Source organism: Vulpes lagopus, chromosome 3 (assembly GCF_018345385.1).
Source record: "Vulpes lagopus strain Blue_001 chromosome 3, ASM1834538v1, whole genome shotgun sequence".
NCBI classification, from domain to species: domain Eukaryota; kingdom Metazoa; phylum Chordata; class Mammalia; order Carnivora; family Canidae; genus Vulpes; species Vulpes lagopus.
The window spans coordinates 150,941,449-150,967,341 of NC_054826.1; the positions used below are offsets into that span (position 1 = coordinate 150,941,449).

At 34.7% G+C, this 25,893-nt stretch overlaps 1 protein-coding gene across 7 annotated transcripts in view; it reads left to right on the forward strand.

Moving 5' to 3' along the window:
• COL24A1 (collagen type XXIV alpha 1 chain) overlaps positions 1-25,893 on the forward strand; it is a 388,183-nt gene that overhangs the window by 48,539 nt on the left and 313,751 nt on the right. For all 7 annotated transcript variants that reach the window (XR_005987020.1, XM_041750763.1, XM_041750767.1 and 4 more), the window contains 3 exons: positions 7,457-7,510; positions 10,665-10,718; positions 24,695-24,739. Coding sequence is in view for 6 of the 7 variants with exons in the window: in XM_041750763.1 (XP_041606697.1) it covers positions 7,457-7,510; positions 10,665-10,718; positions 24,695-24,739 (153 nt within the window). In the remaining variant the exon portion in view is untranslated. The remainder of the gene's footprint in view (positions 1-7,456; positions 7,511-10,664; positions 10,719-24,694; positions 24,740-25,893) is intronic.

Below are 25,893 nucleotides of genomic sequence, written 5' to 3' on the forward strand. Positions count from 1 at the left end.
GCTGTTGGCTATCGTTTCTCCTCTCTCATTTGTGATTTTTAGTTTTCTTTCTTTCTTTTCTTTCTTTCTTTATTATTTTATCTGTCTAGAGGTTTATCAATTTTGTTCATCTTTTCCAAGAACCAGTTCTTGATTTCATTGATCTGTTCTATTATCTTTTTAGTTTCTGTATCATTTATATCTGTTCTAATCTTTATTTCCCTACTTTGGTTTTGTTTTTGTCCATAGTTCTTTTTCTAGCTCTGTGAGGTGTAAGGTTAGGTTGTTAATTGAGATTTTTCTTGTTTCTTGAGTAGGTTTGTATGGCTATAAATTTAACTCTTTTTTTTAAGATTTTATTTATTTGTTCATGATAGACACACAGAGAGACAGAGACACAGACAGAGGAAGAAGCAGGCTCCCTGCTAGGAGCTGATGTGGGACTTGATCTGAACCCCAGGATCACGCTCTGAGCCAAAGGCAGATGCTCAACTGCTGAGCCACCCAGGTGTCCCTAAATTTCACTCTTAGAACCACTTTTGCTACATCTCAAACATTTCAGACCTGTATATTTTAATTTTCATTTGTTTCCATGTAATTTTTTATTTAATTTCTTGGTTGACTTATCATTGTTTAGTAGCATATTATTTAGCCTATATATTTGTGCTCTCTGTATTTTTCCTTATGGTGATTTCTAGTTTCAAAATACTGTGGTCAGAAAAGTTGCATTGTGTGATTTCTATCTTTTTGAATTTGCTGAGGCTTGTTTTCTAATCTAATATGATCTATTCTGGAGAATGTTCCATGTGTACTTGAAAAGAATGTATATTCTGTTGTTTTAGGGTGGAATTTTTTGGATATATCTGCTAAATCCATCTCACCCAGTGTGTCATTCAAAGTCACTCTTTCCTTATTAATTTTATCTTTGAATGATCTGTCCATTGATGTAAGTGTAGTGTTAAAGTCCCTACTATTATTGTATTACTATTGATTAGTTTCTTTACGTTTATTATTAACCTTTTTATATGTTTGGGTGCTTCCATGTTGGGTGCATATTTACAATTATTATATCTTAATGGATTATCGTTTGCCTGGTATTTATTTTTCTTGTCCTTTATCTTTCTACATTTAAAACACATCTCTTATAGACAATACATATTAGATCTTATAGACAATACAGATATCTGGTCTGATTATCTCTGATTTCTAATTGGAATGTTAACTCCATTTATATTTGTGTAATTATTGGTATGATTTGGTCTCAGCCTACACTGTCATTTCTTTTCCATTTATCCCATATGTTTTTTGTTCCTTATTCCTCCTTTTCTGCCTTCTTTTGGGTTAATAAATATTTTTTAGCATTCCATATAATTTCTCTATTGGCATTTCAGCTATATCTCTGATTGATTGATTTTAAGGTTGCTCTAGAGTTTACAATATGCATCCTTAACTCATTCTAACTTACTAGAGTTAATATGGTGGTAGTTCATTTAAATCATAAGACCCTTATGACATTATGATTATATTTACACGTTGTTCTTATCCTTTGTGTTTTGTTGTCATTTATTTTCCATCTATATCATTATAAACTCTAAAGTACCAAAAGTAATTTTTGTATTAAGTCATCAGTCTTTAAAGAAATTAAGAGAAGGAACAAATAAGGGAGTCATTTATTTTCATTTCCAGGGCTCTTCATTTGTTTCTATAGATCTGAGTTTCCAGTTTGTATCACTTTCCTTTAGCTAAAAGAAGTTCCTTCAATATTTCTTGGGGTGCAATTCTGCTAGTGATGGATTCTCTTGGCTTTTATTTACCTGAAATTTGTTTTGTCTATGTTTTTTGAAGTATATTTTCATAGAGTATAAAAATCTTGATTGAGAGTATTTTTCTTTTAGCACTTTAAAGATGCTTATATGGTTCTTGTGGTCTCCACTATTTCTGATAAGAAGTTAGTCATTAGTCACATTGTTATTTCCCTCATTGTAATCTGTCATTTTTCATAGACTGCTTTTGAGATATTTTTCTTTGTCTGGCCATTAGCAGTTTGACTATAATGTACATAGGGGTAATTTCCTGTAGATATTTCTTATTTGGAGTTCACCAAATGCCTTGGATCTGTAAGTGTTGGTCTTTTTGTAATGAATCTGGGATATTTTTGGCCATTATTTTTCTGTCATTCTTTCTCTCCTTTCCTTCTGGGACTCTGTATACATGTATGTTAGACTACTTAATGTTGCCCCACAGGTCACTAGGGCTTTGCTCCTTTTTGCATTTCTTTTCTTTTTACTTCACATTAGTTAACTTCTACAGATCTCTCCTTATATTTACTAACTTAATTTCTGCTTTCTCTAATATACTGTTAATCTCATCCAGATTCTTCATTTCAGATACTATATTATCAGTTCTAGGATTCTTTTGTTCTTTTTTGTAGAGTTTTCACTTGTCTGCTGATATTTCTGTGCTCACTAATTTTGATGATCATAATTGAACATATTTGTAATAGTTAATTTAAAATCCTCGCCAAGGGGATCCCTGGGTGGCGCAGCGGTTTGGCGCCTGCCTTTGGCCCAGGGCGCGATCCTGGAGACCCGGGATCGAATCCCACATCAGGCTCCGGGTGCATGGAGCCTGCTTCTCCCTCCGCCTGTGTCTCTGCCTCTCTCTCTCTGTGACTATCATAAATAAATAAAAATTAAAAAAAAAAAAAAATCCTCGCCTGCTAATTCCAGTATCTGGGTCTTTTTGAAGTCTGTTTGTATTGACCACTTTTTTCTTTACTCTGGTCAGATTTTACTTTTCTTTGTATGCCTAGAAGAATTTGATTATGTACTAGATATTATGGATGATATGTACAAGAATTTTAGATTCTTTTATCTTTCTTTGAAATCTTTTGATGATGGTTGATTTCTTTGTTCTATAGGCAATTAAATAACTAGCTCATCACCTTAAACTTGTACAGGTTTGCTAACTTTTTAAAAGGGCAGGGTCATTTTAGTCTTACTTATTGTGGCATGTCAGTCCAAGGATATAGTATTTGCTTCTAAAGGATACCTGTCCTAACTGTCAGTGGAAAGGTGATTACCTTTACCATGTCCCTTAAAATGATGTGACTCAAACCTCAAATGATTTCTCCTGTGGTGGCCAGCAGCTGAAATTTATATTCAATTATTTTAGCCTTCTGTTTTTTTGCTTCTTGGTGAACTCTTTGGAATGTGTCTCATGCAACCACATTTAGTATCAGCAAAGAATTGAAGAAAGTCTTTATCCAGATTTGGAGGGGAAGCTGTCCTCTTTGTTTATTTGTTTTTTCTTTCTTGGAATTCCCCCCCTCAATTTACAGCTATTCAGGTAGTCTGACACTCTGTCTGTCCTCTGACACCATTAACCAAAATCTATGGTTTTCTGCTTGAATCTAGTCATTCAATGCAGACCGTGGAGGGTCTTTAGAAAAAAAGTTGTTTATGTGTATTATACCAAGTGTGGTTTTTTTTCTTTCAAAAATAGAATCCCCTCCAGTGTGTCCTACTTTTTGCTTGTTCTCCTATGCATTACAATAGTTGTTTTATGTATAGTCTTGACCTATAGACAAATATAGACAGAGAAGTGTCCAAGGATCAAGTCTTGGGGTACTCTGGAGTTTAGTATATTAGGCAGAAGAGGAAGAACTAGCAAAGGAGACTGAGAAAGAATGACAGTAAAGTAGGGTAGGAGCAATAGTCTGAGTGGATTAAGTCCAAGAGAGAATGGAAGAAGTCTCCTTGTTAACGTAGACAAGTATCTAGGAGTTTTGGTCTAACAGGGAATAGTGTAATGGAAGAGGGAAGGAAGATGTAGCTCAAGTAAAGTTGTTTTTTAAGATTGGAGGAAATACAATGTGTTTACTTGGTGATATCAACAAGGAAAGAAATAGAAATTAAAATAATGTAGGGAAAACAGTATGTCAGTGATGTCCTCATGAGGCAGATTGGGTTTTATTATGAAGGCCGAGTATTTTGGAACAGATTTAGCTGACATAGTGGATTTAGTTATGACAGGTTGCAAATGTTAAAAGTAAGATCACCCATTAGAGTGAAGAGAGAGAGTTATGAAATAATTATCTATTAAAATGGGAAAGTGAATTGACTAAGGTAATTATTAGATACACCAAAAAACAAAAGAAAACAAAACCAATTAATATAAAATGTCATGAATTTAAAGTGAGGTTTGTCAGCATGATTGTTTTCTGTTAGTCACATTCAGCTGCTAGGGGATGGGATAGAGTAGGTGGTGAGTTTAGATTTAAGAATTGCCAGGTAAGCTTGTTACACAGAAACATAAAGAAGAAATGGTGCCTTTTACATATGCAATGAAGTGATTATAACTTTAGACCTTGGTATTTGCTGCTTATGGATAGGAAGTCAGGCCACATAAGGATGAGACAATGTGGTGGAATCACATATTAGCAGTTACAGTAGGTCAAATAATTGTTAAAGTTGTGGGCACTTAGTGAGCTATAAAGATAAGAAGTGTTGGTTAGAGAGTGTATTGCTTAAAATTGACATTATGAAGCTTATATAATTATTAGTAATGTTAAAGAATATTCAAGTGATGTTAACCTCAAGATCATGTCACTTAGTGTTTCTTTTATGGGACTCTCCCAATTTAGCTCATCCATATTTGAATTTTTAATTTCAAATTCTTTTCATTTAAATTTTGCAGCTCCATCAATAATTCATTCAAGAATTGTGTTCTCTGCTTTTTAAGATGGCAATAATTGCAAAGTTGATTTTAATAATCATCTCTAATCTTGTTATTTTTAATACCTACATTGAAGAATTTGACCTATATCTTATAAGCTAAACTACGTAGGTGTTATTCTTTTTCCAATTTTATGGAGGAGGAATCTCAAATTCAGAGAAATTAAATAATTTGTTCAGTGTTTTCACTCTAAATCCCGATGTTCTTTCCATTATATTGAGTGGGCTCTAATCTGATGAATTTGTTCTAAGATGTTAATGAGTCTAGTACTTAGGGAGTTTCCCTCTCTAGACAGAGGACCCTTGGAAATCCAATAATAGTCTAAAAGAGCTGTGCTGATAATGGGAATTTTAGACTGTATAGCAGAACAATAGAATAGGTGGAACTTTGAGAATTCTTTGAATAATAAAAGGTAGGCAGCTTCCTTTTCCTCTTACACTCAAAAGGATGTATAGTTCCTTTAACAAAGTCATGTAGAAGTAAGTAGAAGTCAGTATGAAAGCCAAAGTCAATTATTAATTTATAAGCATTATTTTTATCTTTTTTTTTTTAAATTTTTTTTATTTATGTATGATAGTCACAGAGAGAGAGAGAGGCAGAGACACAGGCAGAGGGAGAAGCAGGCTCCATGCACCGGGAGCCCGACGTGGGATTCGATCCCGGGTCTCCAGGATCGCGCCCTGGGCCAAAGGCAGGCGCTAAACCGCTGCGCCACCCAGGGATCCCTAAGCATTATTTTTAATTACAAAGGGGATTTGAAAAGCCAATCAAGTATGACTAAAAGTGTGTCAGGACTCATAGAATTAATACTAAATGAGATAGAAAGTAAAACATTTTGGGAGTATCCTTTAACGCAGAGAAATATGCCCTATTTCTCTGACATTTTATGTAAAGTTGGCATGTTCAATAATCTCAGCTCATGCATTTTATACTATGGAGGATCCTAATCCACAAGTGGCCAGGTTAAGAGCATTTCCTTCATGTTGACTTGAATTATGGCTGTAGAACAAGTTGATCAATTAACTCAAGCACATTTGTGTGCGAATTAAAGAGATTTGGTACGTATTTCTTTATTTTTTTTTTTTCGTATTTCTTTAAATATGTTGCCCAGATGCATAAAGTTTATGAATAAGAAAAAGCTGTCTTTAAACCTGATTTTTATTGATCAATTGATTACTGTTACCATGTTCTCAGTTTTTTTTTTAAGTAAAGATGAAATGTTAGATTAGTTGTTAATAATAAGAAAGTAGATAGATAATAGAAAATTCAGATAGAATTTAAAAAAGAATTTTTAATCTGATACCTATAAGTAAAAAATTGGTCAGAAAGAATTTTATTATATTTAAAATTCTCAAGAGCTATCGTTTCTTAAGTTCTTTTAAAATTCTTTGTAAGTATGGCCTCAAATCAATTGGCTAGATTTTATAATAAAAGACTGAAATAAAAAAACCAATAAATAAGATTTTTATTTAATAGGCATTGTGATATAAAAAAGAAAATTGACATGGTTTGCCTTTACTTTTCAAAGCAATTTTAATCAAGTCATTTAACCCCTCTGGACCTCATTGCTTCTTTATCTATAAAATGTGTCTTACTGGATAAACTCTAATATCCCTTATAATTTCTAACTATATTACCCTTTTTCTTTTTGGATAATGGATTGAGTTTGTAAATATTGAGATATCGCTAACGCTGTTTCTCAGGTCCCATAATTTTGTTATCAGTGGTCTAAAATTGTAGCCTTACTGATAGAAGTGCTGATAGCTATGTCAGGGAAGAGATCAACCTGGAAAATAACCTTTTCTTAAAAATTTCTTTTGACTCAAGAATATAGACCTTTTTGCCAGTGAATATTTATTTCTAATTTGTAAAATGGAAAGACTTGCTGGCAAACATGAAGGACTTTTCTTGTGGTTCTCCTTTCTTCAGTTTGAGTGGTATTTGAAAGCATCCTTGAATTTGTGAAAGAAAACATGACTATTGCTCATAGAATAAAAATAGCATTTAGAACTCTCTAGGAATGGAAATTATTACTAGTTGAGAATGGTAATGAAGTCATAATTGGAATTATAAAGACACTCAATTGTGGCCTCTTAATTTTATGAGACGGGAAATAGAAAAAGAGATACTTTGCCAGTATGCAAAATAAGAAAGATTAATATTGTGCAAAAAAAATTTGATTGAAATCTAATGTCATATTTCTCTTGAAATGTAAAATATAAGATTCCCAGAGTGTGAAAAGTATCTATTTTTATATCTATTTTGGCAATTAGAGGTATTTTTTGATTTATTTTTTTTCTTTATTACAAAAGTAATACATGTACATTGCAAGATTTTGGAAAATATTTAAACTTGGAATGATATAAAAGTTTAAGAATTATAAGCAGATTTCTTTTACTAAAAGTAACTGGTTTTCCAGTGCTAAAAATAGGAATTATAACTGAATACGTCATAAAAATGGATAGGTTAATGGAGCCTTTATATCGATCCCTTAAGGAAAGACGTCTCAGTGGTAGCATAACTTTGTTAGATTTTAAAAATCATCTATGTCTGACATTTTAAAATAAGGCTAAAATATACGTTAAAAAAGCAAATAATAAATGCCCATTTCAATATAAAATAATTTTATTGAATACCATATGATACATATGTATCAACTGATGATGCATTCAACTGAAGAAGTGTCATATACTGTATGTAATTTATGCTTCACCTAGTGTTTTATAATTCTATTATCTAGGGCCCCAAAGGAGATCCAGGATTTTCCCCTGGTCAAGCTGTTCCTGGAGAAAAGGTAATTAGTTGCCCATGGAATAAAATTATGGTGATATATTTCAAGCATTAAAAATTCATTTTTACCTTTTTAAAATATGTATTTTACTTGGTATCAGACAGAGAAGACAGAGAATTAGAGAAGGTATTAAAGAAGCTAGAGAACTTTAATGAAGGAAGAAATATTTGAAAAGTAAATTCTATCATCAGCTTAACTCATCAATTAAAATTTTAACATTAATTTATTGGGTGTCTACTGTGGACTACCATTGTGCTACCTGCCAGGTAGGGATGGGGTGGGGGGGGCACAAAAGATTAGAACAGGATGTGGCCCTAATCTCAAAAATTTTCTGTTAAAAGGCATACATACAATAATACATAAATTCCAATGTCATTTTGCACTTCTTTTAGACTAGTTCCACATACTTTATCTTTTTTAAGTCCCACAGTAACTGTGAGAGAAGTAGTCATCATTATCTTGTTTTCCAGTTAAGAAAACAGAATTCATAGAATTTAAATGACTCATGGATAGTAAGTGGCTGGGTTAATGATATATTTGACTTTTACCTAGTATGCATTTCATTTTATCATAATACTGTCAAACATACACATTCAGGTAAAAAGAAACTGACATTTTAAAGTAAAGCTAGCAGCAAAATCTTTGTTGGGAGGAAGATACCGTTTTCTAGTGAGGATGAATACAAATGGAGTCTTTAGGAACACATCTGGGAAGCTCTATTTAGACGAATATTTAATGAATGTGATACAATTATAGGATGTTTTTGTTTGTATGGTATACATTCACTAACTTTTAAAATACCTGAATAATTTTGGTGGTTCCTGGATTGAAATCTCATTCTTTAACTGGCTTATAGGAACTCTTGTAAACTTAAAACAAATGAACAAAAAACCCACACTGTACTATTGAACTTTGCAGGTATTATACCAACAAGTAAAGCCTCAAAAAATTTTTAATCTTGAATCTTGAGAATTTTATTCCTATGATGGAACTGAGTTCACTGAATATAAATAATTTAGAAAGAGAATGGAAATTTATTATTAGAAACATATTTTCATTGGTCCCTTAGTTATTGCAAGGAAAAATATCCTGCAATCTGAGAAACAAAATGCCATCTTTTAAAATATCTAAATATAGGACATTTGACTTCTTACTTAAAATTTAGAAGTTAGAGGTCGATTCTGTTTTGGTGACTGCTTTAAATAACCCCCACCCTCCAAATTAAGCATTTACATTTATATCAAATGCTTGGTTTTATCTTTACTTGTGGCTTCCTTGTACAAAATACAGGGTGGTTCAGTATGTGTACAGTATCTCTATAAAATATAGGATGGCTCAGCATTGGAATTGAGGCTTGGAAGTATGTCAGTCTTTTTTGATTTTTTGAGTTGCTCATATACTAATTGTGGTTAATGCTGTATAGGAGTAATGTAGTAAGACACAGGATTTAATAATATGTTGCCATTGAGTTTTAAGTGAAATCCAACTTTTAAAATTGAGAGATGTATTTCTAAAATGGTAAAATTTAAAAACATTTCTTACATGTTATATTTATATTAAATTGGATTCAAGTACACTGAAGAGGCAGGATCCTTTATACACATACATTGTGAATACAAATAAAATATGAACATTATATTGATGAGTAGAGGGGATTGGAGAATAGTTGTGTTTATTTTTAATCACTTAGCGATTTTGACAATAAATATATGGTCAGTGATGAAACAAAAGAAGTGCAGGAGCTAGTCCTTCAGCATGGAACATCCACTAAAGAACATCTCTCATAGAGTATATTTAAGTGTGTAAGCCCTTTTGGGATCTCAGTGGCACACAAAGGTTGCTTTTAAATAGTGCTTTTCCTTTTTCCTTTCCTATAGGACAAGTGAAATATTATCTCATTTTTCAGGTGGAGGAACTTGGAAGGGAAAACCAAGTGACCCACCCAGCAGCCTCCAATAGCCTGTTTCCTAGTGCAGCTTTCTTTTCCCTCTATCAGAATCATAAATGTAAAAAAAAAAAATTATCTGTATAAACTGGTCAACCCATCACAAATTAAAGCTATGTTAATAAGATGTCAAGAAGTATTAAAATGAAATTAGTACAGATGGAAAGGTATTCAACTGATAATCATCAGAAACAATCCTTCCTATTCTGATTGTTTAATTTGATGACATATTAAAGTACCCAGTGCACTAAATATTAAACACAACACAGTCACTTAGTTTATTTAGGATTATTATCTAAGTACCCTTTTTTGTTTCACAACGTTGTTTCTTGATGCACAATATCTTTGTTGCAACAGAAAGAGGGAGAGGAAGGGAAGTAAAGAAAAACTGCTTGGAGCAAAGTGGAGCCTCAAGATTATCTTCCTGTTCCTTGTTGATGTTTTCTCCTTGTCAATTCACACAGCCTCATCTGTGTCTCTCACTGTCATTTGTATCAGCCACTCTCTCCCCTTGCATGAGTATATTTTCTCTCTCCTACCCCCAAATGGGCTCACAGGCTGTCATCAAAGCTTGTGGAGGCAAGAGGGGTGCGAGGTCAGGAGGAAAGATGGCCCTAACAGGTGAAATCCCATCTGCAGGCTACAAACACACATCCTCCCAAAACATTTTCTCAGCATTTACTCCCCAGTGGTACAGTGGCCAGTACCAGTGCAGCCCCGAAGCAGAGCTGTCCCCTTTCTCTGGTGTGCCACATGAACCCAGCTCTGCTCCCCACAGCCCTGTCTCCTGAGGTTCCTCATGGGAGCCTGTGGGAGTCCTGCCAGGAAGCAGCCCAAGCTCTCCCCAGCTGCTGCACAAAGTACTTGTAGAAATTTTAAGTAAACTTTAGATTTTTAAAACACAGCGAACCTTGGAACATCAGGAATTCAAGGGGTAAAGACATTCCTAGAGAAAAGAACGTCCATAAAAAAAGAAGCAAGGACATGGAGGTAGGGAAGTACAGTGCGATTCAGCATGGGAAGGCAGAAATGCCAGGAGCCTCAGAAAAAGTCTCAAAAGGACTCAGAAATGAGGTGGAACTGGGAACAGATTTCAAAGATCAGATATAAATGCAGTAAGATTTTGATGTCCAAGGTGAAATCCTGCAGCAAGGGAATTTTAATTTTCACTTCCCTTGCATAACATTAAAGTTCTGTTTCTTTTGTTCTTAGGGCAATCAAGGCCTTTCTGGATTAATGGGACCCCCTGGTATGCAAGGTGATAAGGTAAGAGGTAGTTTTATTTTCACATAATTGGATGTCATCTGTGTCTGGAAGCTCTTGAACTCTTAAAATCTCATTTTGAAGTTGTGCCCAAAGTCAGTGTTTTAAAATCCTTTTCTCAGCGAAAGGAATTAGGATGCTGTCCTAATCCAGGAAAGTGGTGCCCACAATAGGCAGTGCCTTATGAAAAATAAATCCCTTCAGTTAATGATGGGAACAAAATTTATGTGGAGAAAGAAGGCAAAGTCACTGATAGAATGTTTTCCCCTTCCTCCTCTTTCTCCTTTTTAAAAAATATTAGGGCTGTAACCTACTTCTGAAACTCTAAAGTCACTTTTTAATTTTTATTTGTAAAGTGAAATATATCTGGTTGTAGATAATACTTTTGGCTTTTTTTTAAAGATTCTTATTTTCTTAGGAAGTAATAATCTCTGCCATGATATATATGAATATGAGGCCTGAAGAGTAGGATAGAAGTGAGAATTGGGGATAACTGATAAAAAACAGTGGTGGTAAGTATATGACTAGGCTTTTTCTGAGGTAAAAAGAAATATTAACATACCTGCTAGAATTATTTTTATATAAAATATATTGTGTAGTTTCCTGTTTCTCTTCCATCGATTCTGTTTTTTTCCCCTAAACACTGAGTTGTTGACTTTCTACAGGGGAAAAGGAGGATACAAAATATCTTTCAAAGTATTAAGGGCCCCAAATTGTTGAAGGGGTAGTATTTGACCTGATGTGATTGTCTAAATACATAGAGGAGTGAACTGTGTTGATGTCTTAGTGTGTCATATTCCTTTCCTCTTGGGAGATTGGAAATGGTACTTAGGCTTTGGTTACTTGGTTCAAATCCCACCTGCCATTTTCTAGGTCCCAGTGACTTTGGGTAGGATGCTTAACCTCTCTACCTTCCAGTTGCCTCATTTGTAAAATGTGAAGCTAATACTACCCACTTCATAGGGAGTTTTGGGGAAGAAAAAATGAGAGAATCCATGGAATGGAATACAGTGTCAGACAAATAACAAGCCCTAATAGCTGTTAGCCATCAGCTCTTTTTCTGGTTTTGGAAACATGAACTTGTTTGCTTTTCTTCATAACTCTTGCTAAAGGGCTGAATTTTAAAATTATGAAAAAAATTTTATTTTCATGGAGTGTTTTTTCTCCATGAATATACTACCATTATTATTTTTTTTATACTGCCATTATTTTTATGGCCTTCAGACTAATCTTCATCCTAGAGAGTGCTTATAATCTTATCACTTCTTGAGGTTGTTAGTTTCTTCCATGGAGATAGGAAACTGCAGAGTGATCATTGCTAACAGAATTGGTCTTGATTACTAGTCATAAATCTGTTTGATTAATGCTACTTAGTATACCTCTGACCACTAAGTATATCTCTGAAGAACTATACTGAGGAATAGCATCAGAGACAATCTCATGGAAATTATCTTAATTATTTTGTTTGATATTACATATATACAGTTATTTTATCCTAAAGAATGATACTACATATGACAGAAAAACTAATCATTACTTTCTGAAGTTAAATGATGCCTGTGGCTCATGAAATTAGCAATCCAGAAAAGGGAACTTAGTAGTTTGAGCGGTTATTGTATAAAGGAGTATATAAAGAAATACCTATAGAGATAAGTTTAAAAAAGCTAATTTTAACCATTAGAGCAGATTATCATTTTAACTTTGAAATTTTGCTTATTTAAAGCAGAAGGTGGGGCAGCCTGGGTGGCTCAGCAGTTTGGTGCCTGCCTTTGGTTTGGGGCGTGATCTGGATCGAGTCCCGCATCAGGCTCCCTGCATGGAGCCTGCTTCTCCCTCTGCCTGTGTCTCTGCCTCTCTCTCTTTCTCTCTGTGTCTGTCATGAATAAACAAATAAAATCTTAAAAAAAAAAAATAAAGCAGAAGGTGTTAGCTTCCAAAGACCTGTGTATATATGTCTTGCCTTATCAGTATTTTAAGATCTTAAGATTAATAATTCTTTTTGGTCTGTGTAAGTCTAGTAAAGTGAAATACGGCATTCTTTTAAACAAACTGCATTATAGATTATCTTTCACAGACTCCTTTTCCTCTTATATGATTTTTTGAACTTCTAAAATCTGCCTTTTTTTTTTTGATCATAGAGAAGCCAGTGATCAATTAGCAACTGTAGCTCAATTTTCTCTAGAGAGAAAGTTTAGTTTAGTTTAGAAGTATAGTTGAAAGTTTAGTATTTAGAAACAAAATTACTTTCTGATAAATGAAGCATTGATGGTTTACTATGATTTGATTGTAGTTAGTTTAGAACAGTGTTTAAACATTTAAAATGATTTTGTAGTGTTTCTGAGAATTTTTCCTCTTGTTGAATAGAGTATGGCTATTAACAGAAACTATGTACAGATTTTTAAAAAATGACTATTGCTAGGAAAAGGATATAAAGACTCAGTCTAAACCTAAACTAATTCTCCACCTAGCAGGCTTGGGACAAATTTCTATCCCACTATGTGCATGTGTCATTTTAATATGAATATACCATAGAAGTACATTCAAAATATACTTGATAGACTGTTACTGTGGTTTGTATAGAAGGGGAAAGGGCAAGACCAATTATTGAGTAAAATGCTCAGGTAAATAATGAGCTGTTCTTATGGAATTTACTAATTTTGTTTCATGTTTTGAACCACTTGAGTCACTCTGGGTTACTTCCTTGCAAACAGGATCCACATTAGGAGAACCTAGAATAAATAATGGCTCATATTAGCTGTTACCTGGGACTCCTGTTTCTTTCATCCTTGCAGTTCTATCCATAGTGTTAGTGCTAGGTGAATTTTTTTTTTTTAAGATTTTATTTATTCATTCATGAGAGACACAGAAAGAGAGAGAGAGAGAGGGAGAGAGAGAGAGGCAGAGGCACAGGCAGAGGGAGAAGCAGGCTCCATGCAGGGAGCCCGATGTGGGACTCCATCCTGGGACTCCAGGATCATGCCCTGGCTGAAGGCAGTGCTAAACCGCTGAGGCACCCAGGGATCCCCAGTGTGCTAGGTGAATTCTTAAGGTCAAGACAAGAACTTCAGTAATTCACTTTGTAACATAAGCCCAGAGAAGTTAAGATAATTGCTTATGGTCACTCAAAATTATGGCAGGATCTAGAGATGAAACTTACTGCTACTGAATCCACTGTGTTTTTAACTATTCTTTGCATATTATGAGAGATGAACAAGGTACTTGGGTTTTGATTAATATGAAATTTATTACATCTTTTTTATATATTATACTATTTTGTGAAGTATCATTATACCTATTATACTAATATTAATAGTAGCTATTTTATTATGTGCAATATTCCAATTGCTTTGATGAGCCTTGTGTCTTTTCATTTTAAAAACAACTTATTGTGGGGCACCAGGGAGGCTCATTCGGTTGAAGGTTCAACTCTTGGTTTCAACCCAAGTCATAGTCTCAGGGTTGTGAGATTGAGTGCTATGTCAGGCTCCTCTCTTAGTGTGGAGTCTGCTGTGATTTTCTGCCTCTCTTTCTACTCCTCCCCCTAACTCATGTCCACTCATGCTCTCTCTTAAATAAATAAATAAATAAATAAATAAATAAATAAATAAATAAATAAAATATTAAAAAAAACCTCATTGAGACAAACAATATGTTTAGTATATCATAAATAAGTTAATTGAGTTATAAGAGGGTTAAATCTCTTACCCAAGGCAACACATTTATTAATTGGCTGAGTTAGGACTCAAATTCAGGCCTGTTTGACATATGACTGTTCTTAATAACTTCAAATATTGCTTCCTCATTAATTAATTAGTTAAGCCAGTGTTTGTTAGATATGTATTTTAGTCTTCTTACTGTCCTAGGCATGTATGTAAGAGGAAGTAAAATTTTGTTTTTCATGAAAGCCAAGGGAACAGATATAGTTTTGGATGACAGATAATAATGACTTCATTATTCCTTTTTGTTGGAACTATCTGGAAATATTAAAATTCTTTTAATATAAGCCATACTCAAGTAATCTTGAAAATGGCTGCAAGAAAGTCATGTGGAAAACACTGACAGCTCATGAAAACTGTTGAGATAAACAGAAGGTTGATGTTAAAAGCTTTCTGAAAACTAGAAGTAATATTGAGAGAAATAATGAAGCAAATATATCAGTAGCAATGTTTTTTTTCACCCTTCAATAGATTTTTCAGTTTGCTTCTTTCTCTTCCTCTTTTTTTATCTGTCTCCTGCCCCCCGCCCCCCCCCCCCCCCCCCCCCCCCCGCCTTTTTAAAAACCAGTATTAACATCTTAACAAGCACTGTGTTTCCCTAGATTGGCTGGTGCATTGCCTCAATTTAGCCACCTTCATGTACTTTTATTTTCTTAGGAACTAAAGTGTATTTTTACTTCCCACTAAGTGTCTAATTTGTGCCAAAGGCAGATAAGTTGGATCCAGAGTGCATGCTGTGTTGGATGGAGGACAAGAGTCATAATTCTGAGCTTGGACTCCAGATGGATTTTTAAATTGTTTTTTAATATAGCCAATCAGTTGCTATATTAAAATTGGAAATCTGCTATTTAAAATTGTAAGAACATTAACAGTGATTTCAATTGGAGCAGTTTTTCTCAGATCAAGAGGATAAAAGCCAGATGGGAGCAGTTAAGCACATCTTAGCATATAGGCATATAACTCACAGCAATTGTGAAATATCATGCATACATTTTAATACAGGTTTTTATGCATAATGTATGGCAGCATTTTTCTGAATATCAAAAATACTAACTACTATGGTTATAGCAATAATTTACAGTCAATTGAATTCATATTCTGTTTTAATGGAATTATTTAAAATATTTTAAAAAATCTCCATTACATATGTGGTACACAGTAAATATCTTTATAAAGTTGGAAAGGAAAAAAGCAGTGAAAGTATTAAGGGGAATGCACTGGGGTTTATTAGTTACTCACAACTATACAGTTCTTCATAATCTATTTAAAGCAAGGACAATACCAAGGAACTACAATACTGAATGTCCATGAGAACAATAATAAAAAATCAGGATTGCCAAAAAGATCTGTGACTGAAGAGAGAATTAGGGAAAATTCTACTGTTTTACAGAGTTATCTCTATAGATTATTTTCTCACTTGCCCACTATCCTGGTAAAAATCTGGAAAGCTACACTTTCCATTGGGTTGGTATCCAGTCCAAGCCTAGTAGTGAAAGTCTAATACAGATGTTGCTGCATAGGGGCTGTGTTGTCATCACTGTTGCCTTCTCCTCTGCAATCCTCTGTTCCCACTAATGGTAAGGGACACAGAGAGCAAGGCCATGCAGTACTGAACTCCCACAGACAAACCAGGGGTTGCCAGAGTGGTATAATTTGCGGGACTTTGAAAATTTTCCTGTGTCCAAAGATATTTTCCTCTGTCTAGCTTTTGTGATTGACATTTTAACATTGAGGAGAAAATTTATTTGGCTAAAAGTATTTCAGGTTCCAGAAATTAAAAAAAAAAAATTCTGTGTCTTCAGAAAAAGTGTTATCTGTCATCTAGCACCATTTTGAGAATTTAGTTTATCATACTTTTTTTCTCCATGAGAACTAGTGGAGAAGGACTGTTGATGGGACCAAAGTAAAAACCAAGTGCTGATTAGAAGAAGTTAGTAGGTCAGTAGGTCATAGCAAGTAGTTTAGGACAAAGGTTGGGACAAGTCTGTTGTGTGCATGAGGGAAGTATCTCTCAAGAAGGGGAGGTGAGTAGAATAGAGAGGTTTGTGTGGCATTCATCCTGTAATTTGAGTCCCTTCCAGTTCTCCATTTATCGAGGATCTGCCTTCTATTTATTTGTTTTTTTAGAAACTTAAACTTCTTGTTCTTAGGACTTAAGGAAATATATAGCCTTCCCCCAAGAAGTGCTTACATTCTCTTAGTTATTTATTTTCATCTCATTCTGATTTTTTTTCTAAAGGATTCTTTTTTTTTTTTCCCCCACAGTTATTTTATCACTGTTTCTCAATTTTGCTAGTTTCTTCTGGTTATTTTGGCCAAACATGGTTTTAGGTCTTTGTATTCCTCAAGGCATTATTGCTATGCATCCTGTAGTGTTTGACAAGTTTTTCATTAGAAAGTTGGAATTACCTAATCTGCAAACTAATGCTGTTACACTACAGATAAATGAAATTTAATATCACTTTCGGAAAACAGTGAAGTAGCAATGGCTAAAGAGAAATATATGAGTGAGTCGGGAGTTCCTACGTGCAAAGGACTATATTTTACGCTGTGGTATCTCAGCCTAGTGTGTGGCATGCATTCTTAGTGAGTGACTGATGATTGCTGCTCTTAAGTTAAATTGACTGTGTCCTTTCACCCAGTCCTAGTGGGCCTCTTTTTCCTTAGTGTCTGCTTTTCAAATCAGTGCCCCTTCTTTCCTGTCTTGTTTTCCCTGGGTCCTCCTTTCAGTACTTCATTCCAAATTAGGCTGAGTAGACCTGGTTAACCTGTTTATTGATCTCTCAGTGATGTTACTTTTCACATGCTTATATACAAGGTTAGTCCACCTTTGCCTCAGCTTCTGGAGACAAGACAGAAGCAAAAGGTGCAGGGAAATTGCCTCAAACAAAAGAGGAGTTTCCTTTTGGAGATAAAAATCTGTCGCTAACTCTGGAAGGCTATAGTTGTTTTAGTCACAATTGTTTTTTGCCTTGCAATTCATTCAGGAAACGTGTTACGTAATAAGGTGTAGTTCCTCTCTTCAAGTAGTTAAGTGTCTAAAAAAGAAAGCACACTAATGTAAATTACAAAAGTGGATTACACTATAGCAAGGGCAAAAATGAAGATATGCAAAAGTTATTATAGGACATAGTTGAGGGTCATCTAAACTTCTGGGGGCAGGAAGTGGGAGAGTGTTTTGGGGAACAGGGAAGAAGGCAACATCTGAACTGCATCTTGAGGAAGAGCAGCAGTTATCCTGATGATACTGTAATTAGTAGACTTGAGTATGCTAACACACAAATGTCAGTGTAAAGAAAGGCTCACAGGCAAGAGGCAGTTCCTGGTGCCTGGGGTTATGAAGTCTGAGGTAGGAAGATAAAGATAAGGAGATAAAGCTTGAAGGGTATTATTCAGAAGTTCATGTATAAAGGAACTTGTATCATGTATCACTCATATCTATTAATTTATCGGGTAATAGAGAACTACTGGAAGGTTTTAAGGAAGGGAGTACCACAGGCAAATCATGTGTTCTCCAGTTTCTTTGGCATTTTTGTGGGTTCTAGAGAGGAATCCTTCTACTTTTCTGTAATCTAAAGTCTATAGGAGGAAGTCCAAGATAGAAAGGTAGGGTGACAATACAGAAGCTGTCTTATACCACAGGGGATACTTTCTCATATGTAGGAAAAATCTATATCTGAGTAAATATAAGTCTTTTCCATCTAGTGAGGGAAAAATACTGCTAAAAGGAGAAAACCATTAATTTATAAAATTGACAACATAGAGATTTATTATAAGGTCATTGAGAATTTTTTTCTCTCACTCTCTCTCTATACAGGCATTCCTCACTTTACATCGTTCCCACATACACAGATTTCAGTTACTTATGTTTAATTAAATAGCAACAGTCTCCCAGCAACATGATTCAAATTTCATTTCCACAGTTGTGATTAATTACATAAGTACAAACTTTGCTACTGTCTCTTCTGCCTACAAAACAACATAAACTACAAAAACTACATAAATAACAGATATGCATCCAGATCAATGACCAGCCACATCATATCATTCAGTCAGGTGGTGATTGTTCACTGCATATCTGTTAGTTCATACGTAAGTAGCAAAGTGTGTAGTATGTTGCTTATTTGTCTCTCAGTGATAAACCTATGAGATCTTTTACACAATGGATAATCAAAAGATGTAATTGATCAGGAAAGATGAGGGTACAGCAAAATAGATTACTCCCTTCCTATCCTGAGATAACATAGGACTTAAAATTAAAATTGAACATAAATGGAATTATAGAAGAAATAGCTGATACTGGGACATGGCTGCCATTTGAGAGACTCTAGTTGATACAGCCAGAGGAACATAGTAAAGATGAACTTTTTGACATAAATGAGGAAAGGGTTGTGATGAATTTGACAGAGATGTCCCAAGGAGGTAATACCAGCAAAAAAACTTAACAGTAGAAGAACTTTTGGAACTAGTTCATGACATTGAACGTACAAAGGATAAAATGTTCAAAGTTGATCCAGACTTGGAAAGGAGTGTGACAATTTGCCAAAGTATAGAAAATATGCTTGCTCAGTATGGTAATTTATACAAGGCCAACCTATTCAAACTACTCTTTATGATTTTTTTTCTAAGAAATGACACTTTCTCAATGTTTTTAATGTTTTGAATTACATTGACTCTAAATATTAGTTTAACATTTTTTTCATTTCCCTACACAATTGTAACTGACAGAATTTTTAACATTTGACAACAATTTTTAAAAGTCACAAAACATTTGTAATTTTTCCCATTATTAATATTGCTTTGCATGGTTTCAGCTTGGACAGTCTGTTCTGTGGTCCTGTAGTACCATGTCAAGTAAGGATGGCCTGTATATAAATGGTACTACTATCTTCCTTATGGATTAACATTTTATTTATGCATCCAAAATTTAAATTGCTTGGGCAAAGTTCAGGTATATACTTGAAATTTGTTTCCTTCCCATCTCTTAACATTTCTGATTTCAATTCTACTGTATCTCTTTCACTCTTTCTTTTTTTCTTTTTGGTCATGCGGTTACCTATTGATAACATATATTTGTTAAAGGTGAAATTTTTGTTGAAATAAGTATTAAAATTAAAGCCTCTGTGTTAAGATTAGATTCTGAGCCCCATTTGTTATTGGAGTTCTTGGTAATGCAATTTCCCATCACAAAAAATATTTAGACAATTCTATAATTTATTGTAATGAGTCTTTTTTTTTTTTTAAAGATTTTATTTATTTATTCATGAGAGACACAGAGAGAGGCAGAGACATAGGCAGAGGGAGAAATAGGCTCCTCACAGGGATCCTGATTTGGGACTCTATCCCTAAACTGGAATCATGCCCCAAGCCAAAGGCAGATGCTCAACCAGTAAGCCACCCAGGTATCCCTATAATGAGTCTTTAATCTGTTTTAAAACAGTTTGTAAATTTTCCTATTGACATTCCTTGAGGAATGTGTTCACATCAATTTTTTTTTCAATGTATTCATCTGAGAAAAATTGTGTGTTGTCATTTACTGGACTTTTTTTGTTCTTCCTATGTGAATATAGAAAACAGTGACTCAAATATATTCAAAAGGCTATACTATAAACTAACTTTTAAAAATAAAATATTAGATCCCTGGATTGGAGCTCTGCCAAAATTTAAATGTAGACATTTTTCCCAGGAACTTAATCCCAGGAAACTTATTTAAAAACTTTACAGACTAGTGTTTAAGTAGAAAATAAATACGGAGTATAGTCACAGATATAGGGAATAAATGGAGACCTTTCTACAATAGCGGTTCTAACTCCCGTATATTATAGATACAATAATATCACATTAAAGTAGCGAAGACATTTTTTAATCCTACTTACTTATCTTTCATTTTAACATTAAGAGAATTGAGATGTGATATTAGATACTTAGAATCTATTTTGAGGGCACCTACATAGCTTAGTTAGTTAAGTGTCCAATTCTTGATTTGAGCTCAGGTCATGATCTCAGGGTCATGCAACTGAGTTCTGCATCAAGTTCTGTGCCCCGCAGGGAGTCTGCTTGAGATTCTCTCTCTGCTCTTACCTATATACCCTCTCTGTCTCTTTCTCTGTCTCTCTAAAATGAATAAATAAATCTAAAAAAAATTAGAATCTATTTTCTACTCAAGTAACTCTCAAATCCATTGAAGTCTTTTGATCAGTTCATTCATTCATCCAAGTCTCGTCATTAATTAATTAATGGGCACTTTCTATGAGGTAGGTACTGTTTTAGGCACTGAAGATACCACATTGAATAACATATAAAGAACTCTCTAAGGAGCTTATATACCATCTCTTATTCCACCACTCAAATCTGATTTATAATTATCTTTCACTATGCTATGAAAGGCTCCAACCAGGCTCCAACCTGACCCACTCTCTTCCATTCTACACATCGCAGAATCTCTATCTTTATTTTATATCATGTGCCTGAATCTTGTTTTTTCTCTGATATATACATCAATCTTACTTAAATTCTTCTTCCACTTCTTAGTCCAAATTGACTCATAAATATGCCTTTGTTTTTCATTCAATGAAAGCTAAATTAAAAAAGTAGTGACTTTCGTATAGCCCAAGTAATCAAAGAATGCTAACAGTAAAAGGAAATTTTAAATTAAAAATAAATAAATAAAAATTCACTGCCATCATTTTATAAATATAGACTTTGAAGCTCATGATGTAGCTAGTTAGTGGCAAAACTGGAACTAGAACTCCGTGTGCTCAGTCTGTTCCTTATTATTATTAGCAGTGAAAAGACAGCTAAAACATTTTGATTTACTCAGGCTCTATTGATTGCAAAGAATGTAGACTTAGGCTATCTCAAGGAAGAGACAATTATTTCATTCCTCTCTGTAGTATTAAGGGAAGCAGGGACCCAAGGAATCTAAAAATAGGTGCTGTAATATACCTAAGTCTTATGGAGACAAGTACTGATTCAAAACAGTTCTGAGTATCTTAGAAGCTTTAGTTTGTGAATCCTTTACTGTGCTTTCCTACTACTGTTCTGCTGTTACTCCTCTGCTCTTTTTGCATCTGCCTTTTTGTATTATCTTGCTTTTCCTCTGAGAACAACTTTCTTCCTCAACGTAGTGTGTGCCTACTCTAAATTTTGTATTGATACGCTGACTTTCTTGTAGCATCTCAATTCCCCTGCTCTTCCTCTTAACCTTTGTGAATATTTTGGGCTTCAGCCCCCACCCCCTGATCCCCCCACTGCTAAGTGCCTGAATTTTTCTTTCTTTCCTTTTTGAAAAATAGTTTCACTTAATTAAAAAAGGATTTGACTGACCCACTTTGTTTCTATTTAGGCAAAACTCTTTATTCCAAGTGGCTTCATTGGCTAGGAGCCAGACTTCGTATTGGTCTCCCACAGATCCAGTGTTGTGTCCTGTGGCCGAGGTGGAGTAGGAGTGAGTTCACAGAGGACAGGTCATGACTGTCGCTGCCCTCTTATTAGTCTCTGGATGTAGGACAGTCCCTTCAAAGGAAATTGTACATGCAGGAGATACCATGTTTAAGAAGTCTAGCTCACCATTTTTTAAAAGTGTTTCAGAGAAAGTAATTAAAGAAGTTGTACTGCCACTGTGTTCTGTTTCATCATGGGCTCTGGGAGGAAAGAAACTGTGGTCAGAAAAACAGGTGGTAGCCAAAGAAAGGGAGGCATATAGTTAGACTCAAGTATTCACAGAAAGAAACATAAATAAGTAAATGAATAAACACATACTTTTTTAAAGAAAAGGAAAAGGAAATAGGCTTATGGGAGGGGTTCTAAAATGGAGGAAATACCTACCTTGTAGGATTACTATCAAATTAAATGAAGTATTTGGAAATGGATGGCACAACATCTGGCACAGAGCAGCTCAGTGAAGTTCCTTTCTTCCTTCTCCCCCCCACCCCCTCTCTCCCCCATCTTTCTCATAACCACTTCTCTGTTCTCTTTCTAATAGTCTAAGCACAAAAGGGCCAAGCTCCCACAGATCAGGTCTTTTCCTCTGCCCTCTTGTCTTTTCCTTTTGTTACGTCATTGTTACTAATACACTTACATATAACATAGAGATAACACAAAAATCTTTGCCTCCAAACTTGTTTTCTTCGTTTTTCCGGTCTTTTCTCTGGTTCCCAAGAGACCTGTTTACTTCAGCATTTTATTGTTGCTTTAAGTTTAACATTTCAGAAGCTGTTCAGATCACTTCCTTGTTTTTCAAATAGGCACAGCTTCTAATTTCCTCTTTGTCTAGCCAAAGCATTACTTCCTCCTCTAATTCATTAATACAAATTATTAAAACTTGCAGTGATTAATCCTGAATGACCTTTTAATTACATTATTTTATTTATTTTTATTTTTATTTTTATTTTTTTTTAATTTTTATTTATTTATGATAGGAACACAGTGAGAGAGAGAGGCAGAGACACAGGCAGAGGGAGAAGCAGGCTCCATGCACCGGGAGCCTGACGTGGGATTCGATCCCAGATCTCCAGGATCGCGCCCTGGGCCAAAGGCAGGCGCCAAACCGCTGCGCCACCCAGGGATCCCTAATTACATTATTTTATATCCTGAAATTCTAAAAACTTATCTTCAGTTTGCAGTATATTAATTCGAAGTTTTGATATTTGTAAGCTCTAAATGATTTCGGTTTTTGAGTTATAATTTGCTTAAAATCCTATGAGGTTTTCTCTCTCTCTCTTTTTTTTTTTTTTTTTTTTAAATTTATTTATTTATGATAGTCACAGAGAGAGAGAGAGAGAGAGAGAGAGAGAGAGGCAGAGACATAGGCAGAGGGAGAAGCAGGCTCCATGCACCGGGAGCCCGACGTGGGATTCGATCCTGGGTCTCCAGGATCGCGCCCTGGGCCAAAGGCAGGTGCTAAACCGCTGCGCCACCCAGGGATCCCTCTCTCTCTCTTTTTTTAAAAAGATTTATTTATTGAGAGAGAGAAGGAGAGAGAGCACACACACAGGAACACATGAGTGAGAGAAAGGGGAAGAGGGAGAAAAGCAGACTCCTTGCTGAATGCAGAGCCCTGTGCATGGTTCCATCTCATGACCCAGAGATCATGACCTGAGCTGAAACCAAGAGTCAGACACTAAATGGACTGAGCCATTCAGGCACCCCGAAGTCCTATGAGGTTCTCAAGAAAAGGAACTTTTTTTGTTTTTTTTTTTTGTATATATCAAAATCTAGTAAACAGTAAACAGTAGGTTGATTTACTGATTGTTGACAAGAGCTAAACAAACTCCAGTCTTTCTTTCTCTTTCTCTTTCTTTCTTTTCTTTCTTTCTTTCTTTCTTTCTTTCTTTCTTTCTTTCTTTCTTTTCTTTCTTTCTTCTTTCTTTTCTTTTCTTTCTTTTTTTCTTCTCTTTCTCTTTCTTTTCTTTCTTTCTTTCTCTTTTTCTTTCTTTCTTTCTTTCCTTCCTTCCTTCCTTCCTTCCTTCCTTCCTTCCTTCCTTTCTTCTTCTTTCTCTTTCCTCCTGTTCCTACATTTAGCTTTCTTCATTTTGCTTATAGAGGATCTTTGTAGAAGAAAAAGGATATTATCTATTTTAATATCTTTGGGTGTTAATAATGGAGATTAAAGATTTGATTTTGGTTTTGGTTCTATAATATGGAAAACAATTTTTTTCATAGTAACTTTTTAGCTCTATAAAACCTCTTTTTTCATAGGACCCATCAGCAGGCTCTTTGATTTTTCTTAGGTCAGTCATGGAGTGTGATGACAGTATTAGGATTAAAGAAACTGCCAGAATATGGTCTAGTTTTTCAGTAATTACAAATAGATTATGTCTAAGGGCATTTTGCTTCAGCATTAATAAACTAAAAGCATCTTGATAGAGTCCAGTGTTGGGCTCTGTGCTGGGCATGGAGACAGCTTAGGATTCTCTCGTTCGTTCTCCCTCCTACCCTCTTACCTTTCTAAAAATAAATAAATAAAAAATAAACCAACTTTTAAAAAGCTTCAGTAAAATTTAGCAGACCCATTCCTGGATACCAGCTTTATGTAAAAGATGCTATTTTTTATTCTCTATTCAATACTATGCTATAATTTTTGTTGATAGTAATAAATAATTCAAATACTTAAAAACATGAATAAGAAATAAATTATAAGAATTAAATAGGCATTGATGAGGAAACTAAAAGTTGGGATAAAAAACAACTTAGAACCTTTGTTTAGTTTTCAGCTTGTATGAGCTTACTGTTCATGGCATGTCTTCACCTTTAACCTTACAGGGACTCAAAGGCTATCCAGGGCTCCCAGGACCCCGAGGTGAACCAGTAAGTACTTTATTTATAAAACTTGTATCTTGAAAACAAACAAAACAACAACAACAACAAAAAACAAACTTGTATCTTTTCCAGTAAAAAAAGACACATTAGTGAATTCCACTGAGAAATTATTTTCACCCATTTATTATTTAAGATTTTCTTCTCTGTGACTTTTTCTCTGTTTAGTGCAGGCCAAACTTTTCAATTGATCATATTATTGATTTGTTTTTATTTTTGTTTATTCCCCAAATCCCTGACTGACTTTAACTATCTGCCTAACGTGTTCCAGAATAGCAGTTCTTAAATTTTTGAGGTTCACAATTCCCTTTATGAGTGTTATCAATGAACTCTTTCCCCAGAAAACACACATATTCATGCACATGCATGCACACATGAACACACTACACACTTGATTTATTTTTATTTTGTGTTTTTATTTTTTCTTTCACACATTTGATTTTTTTCTTTTAAGATTTTATTTATTAGAGAGATAGAGAGAGAGAGAGAGCACAAATGTCAGGAGAGGCAGAGGGAGAGGAAGAAGCAGGCTCCCTGCTCAGTGGAGAGCCTAACTCAGGGCTCCATCCCAGGACCCTGGGAACATGACCTGAGCCAAAGGCAGACACTTAACAGACTGAGCCACCCAGATACCCCACACATTTGATTTTTTATACAGTTTTAGGGGCTTGCCTATTTACAAAAGCTTACTCTTAGCTGTTAAGTTTCCTGACCCTTGCATAAGGGAATGTAAATAAATTTTAATAAAAAACCAAGTCAGAGTTACACATATGGTGTTGTCCATTACATAAATACGCACATATTTAAAAGTCAGAATAGTTTGGGAACTATTTAGTTTTTAATATGTTATTCTTTCTCCCACCAGAAAATAATATATCACATGTCATAGGAAAAAAAAAAAAGCCATATCACTTGTCTTCAATACAGTGTGTACTAGGTCAGTATAAATAAAGCAGTGAAAAGGGTGAGAGATTAAAACTAACTAGAGTGATAGACACCATTATTGGAGATTCAGCAAAGAGCCTCAGGAAGCCCTAAAGAGAGCTCCAGGAAAACATGTGATGGTATGTCCCTGAGAGAAAGATATAAATGAAATGAAGCTAATTTTCTCTTTCATTCATGTTAAGTGGGACAGTACACTCTGT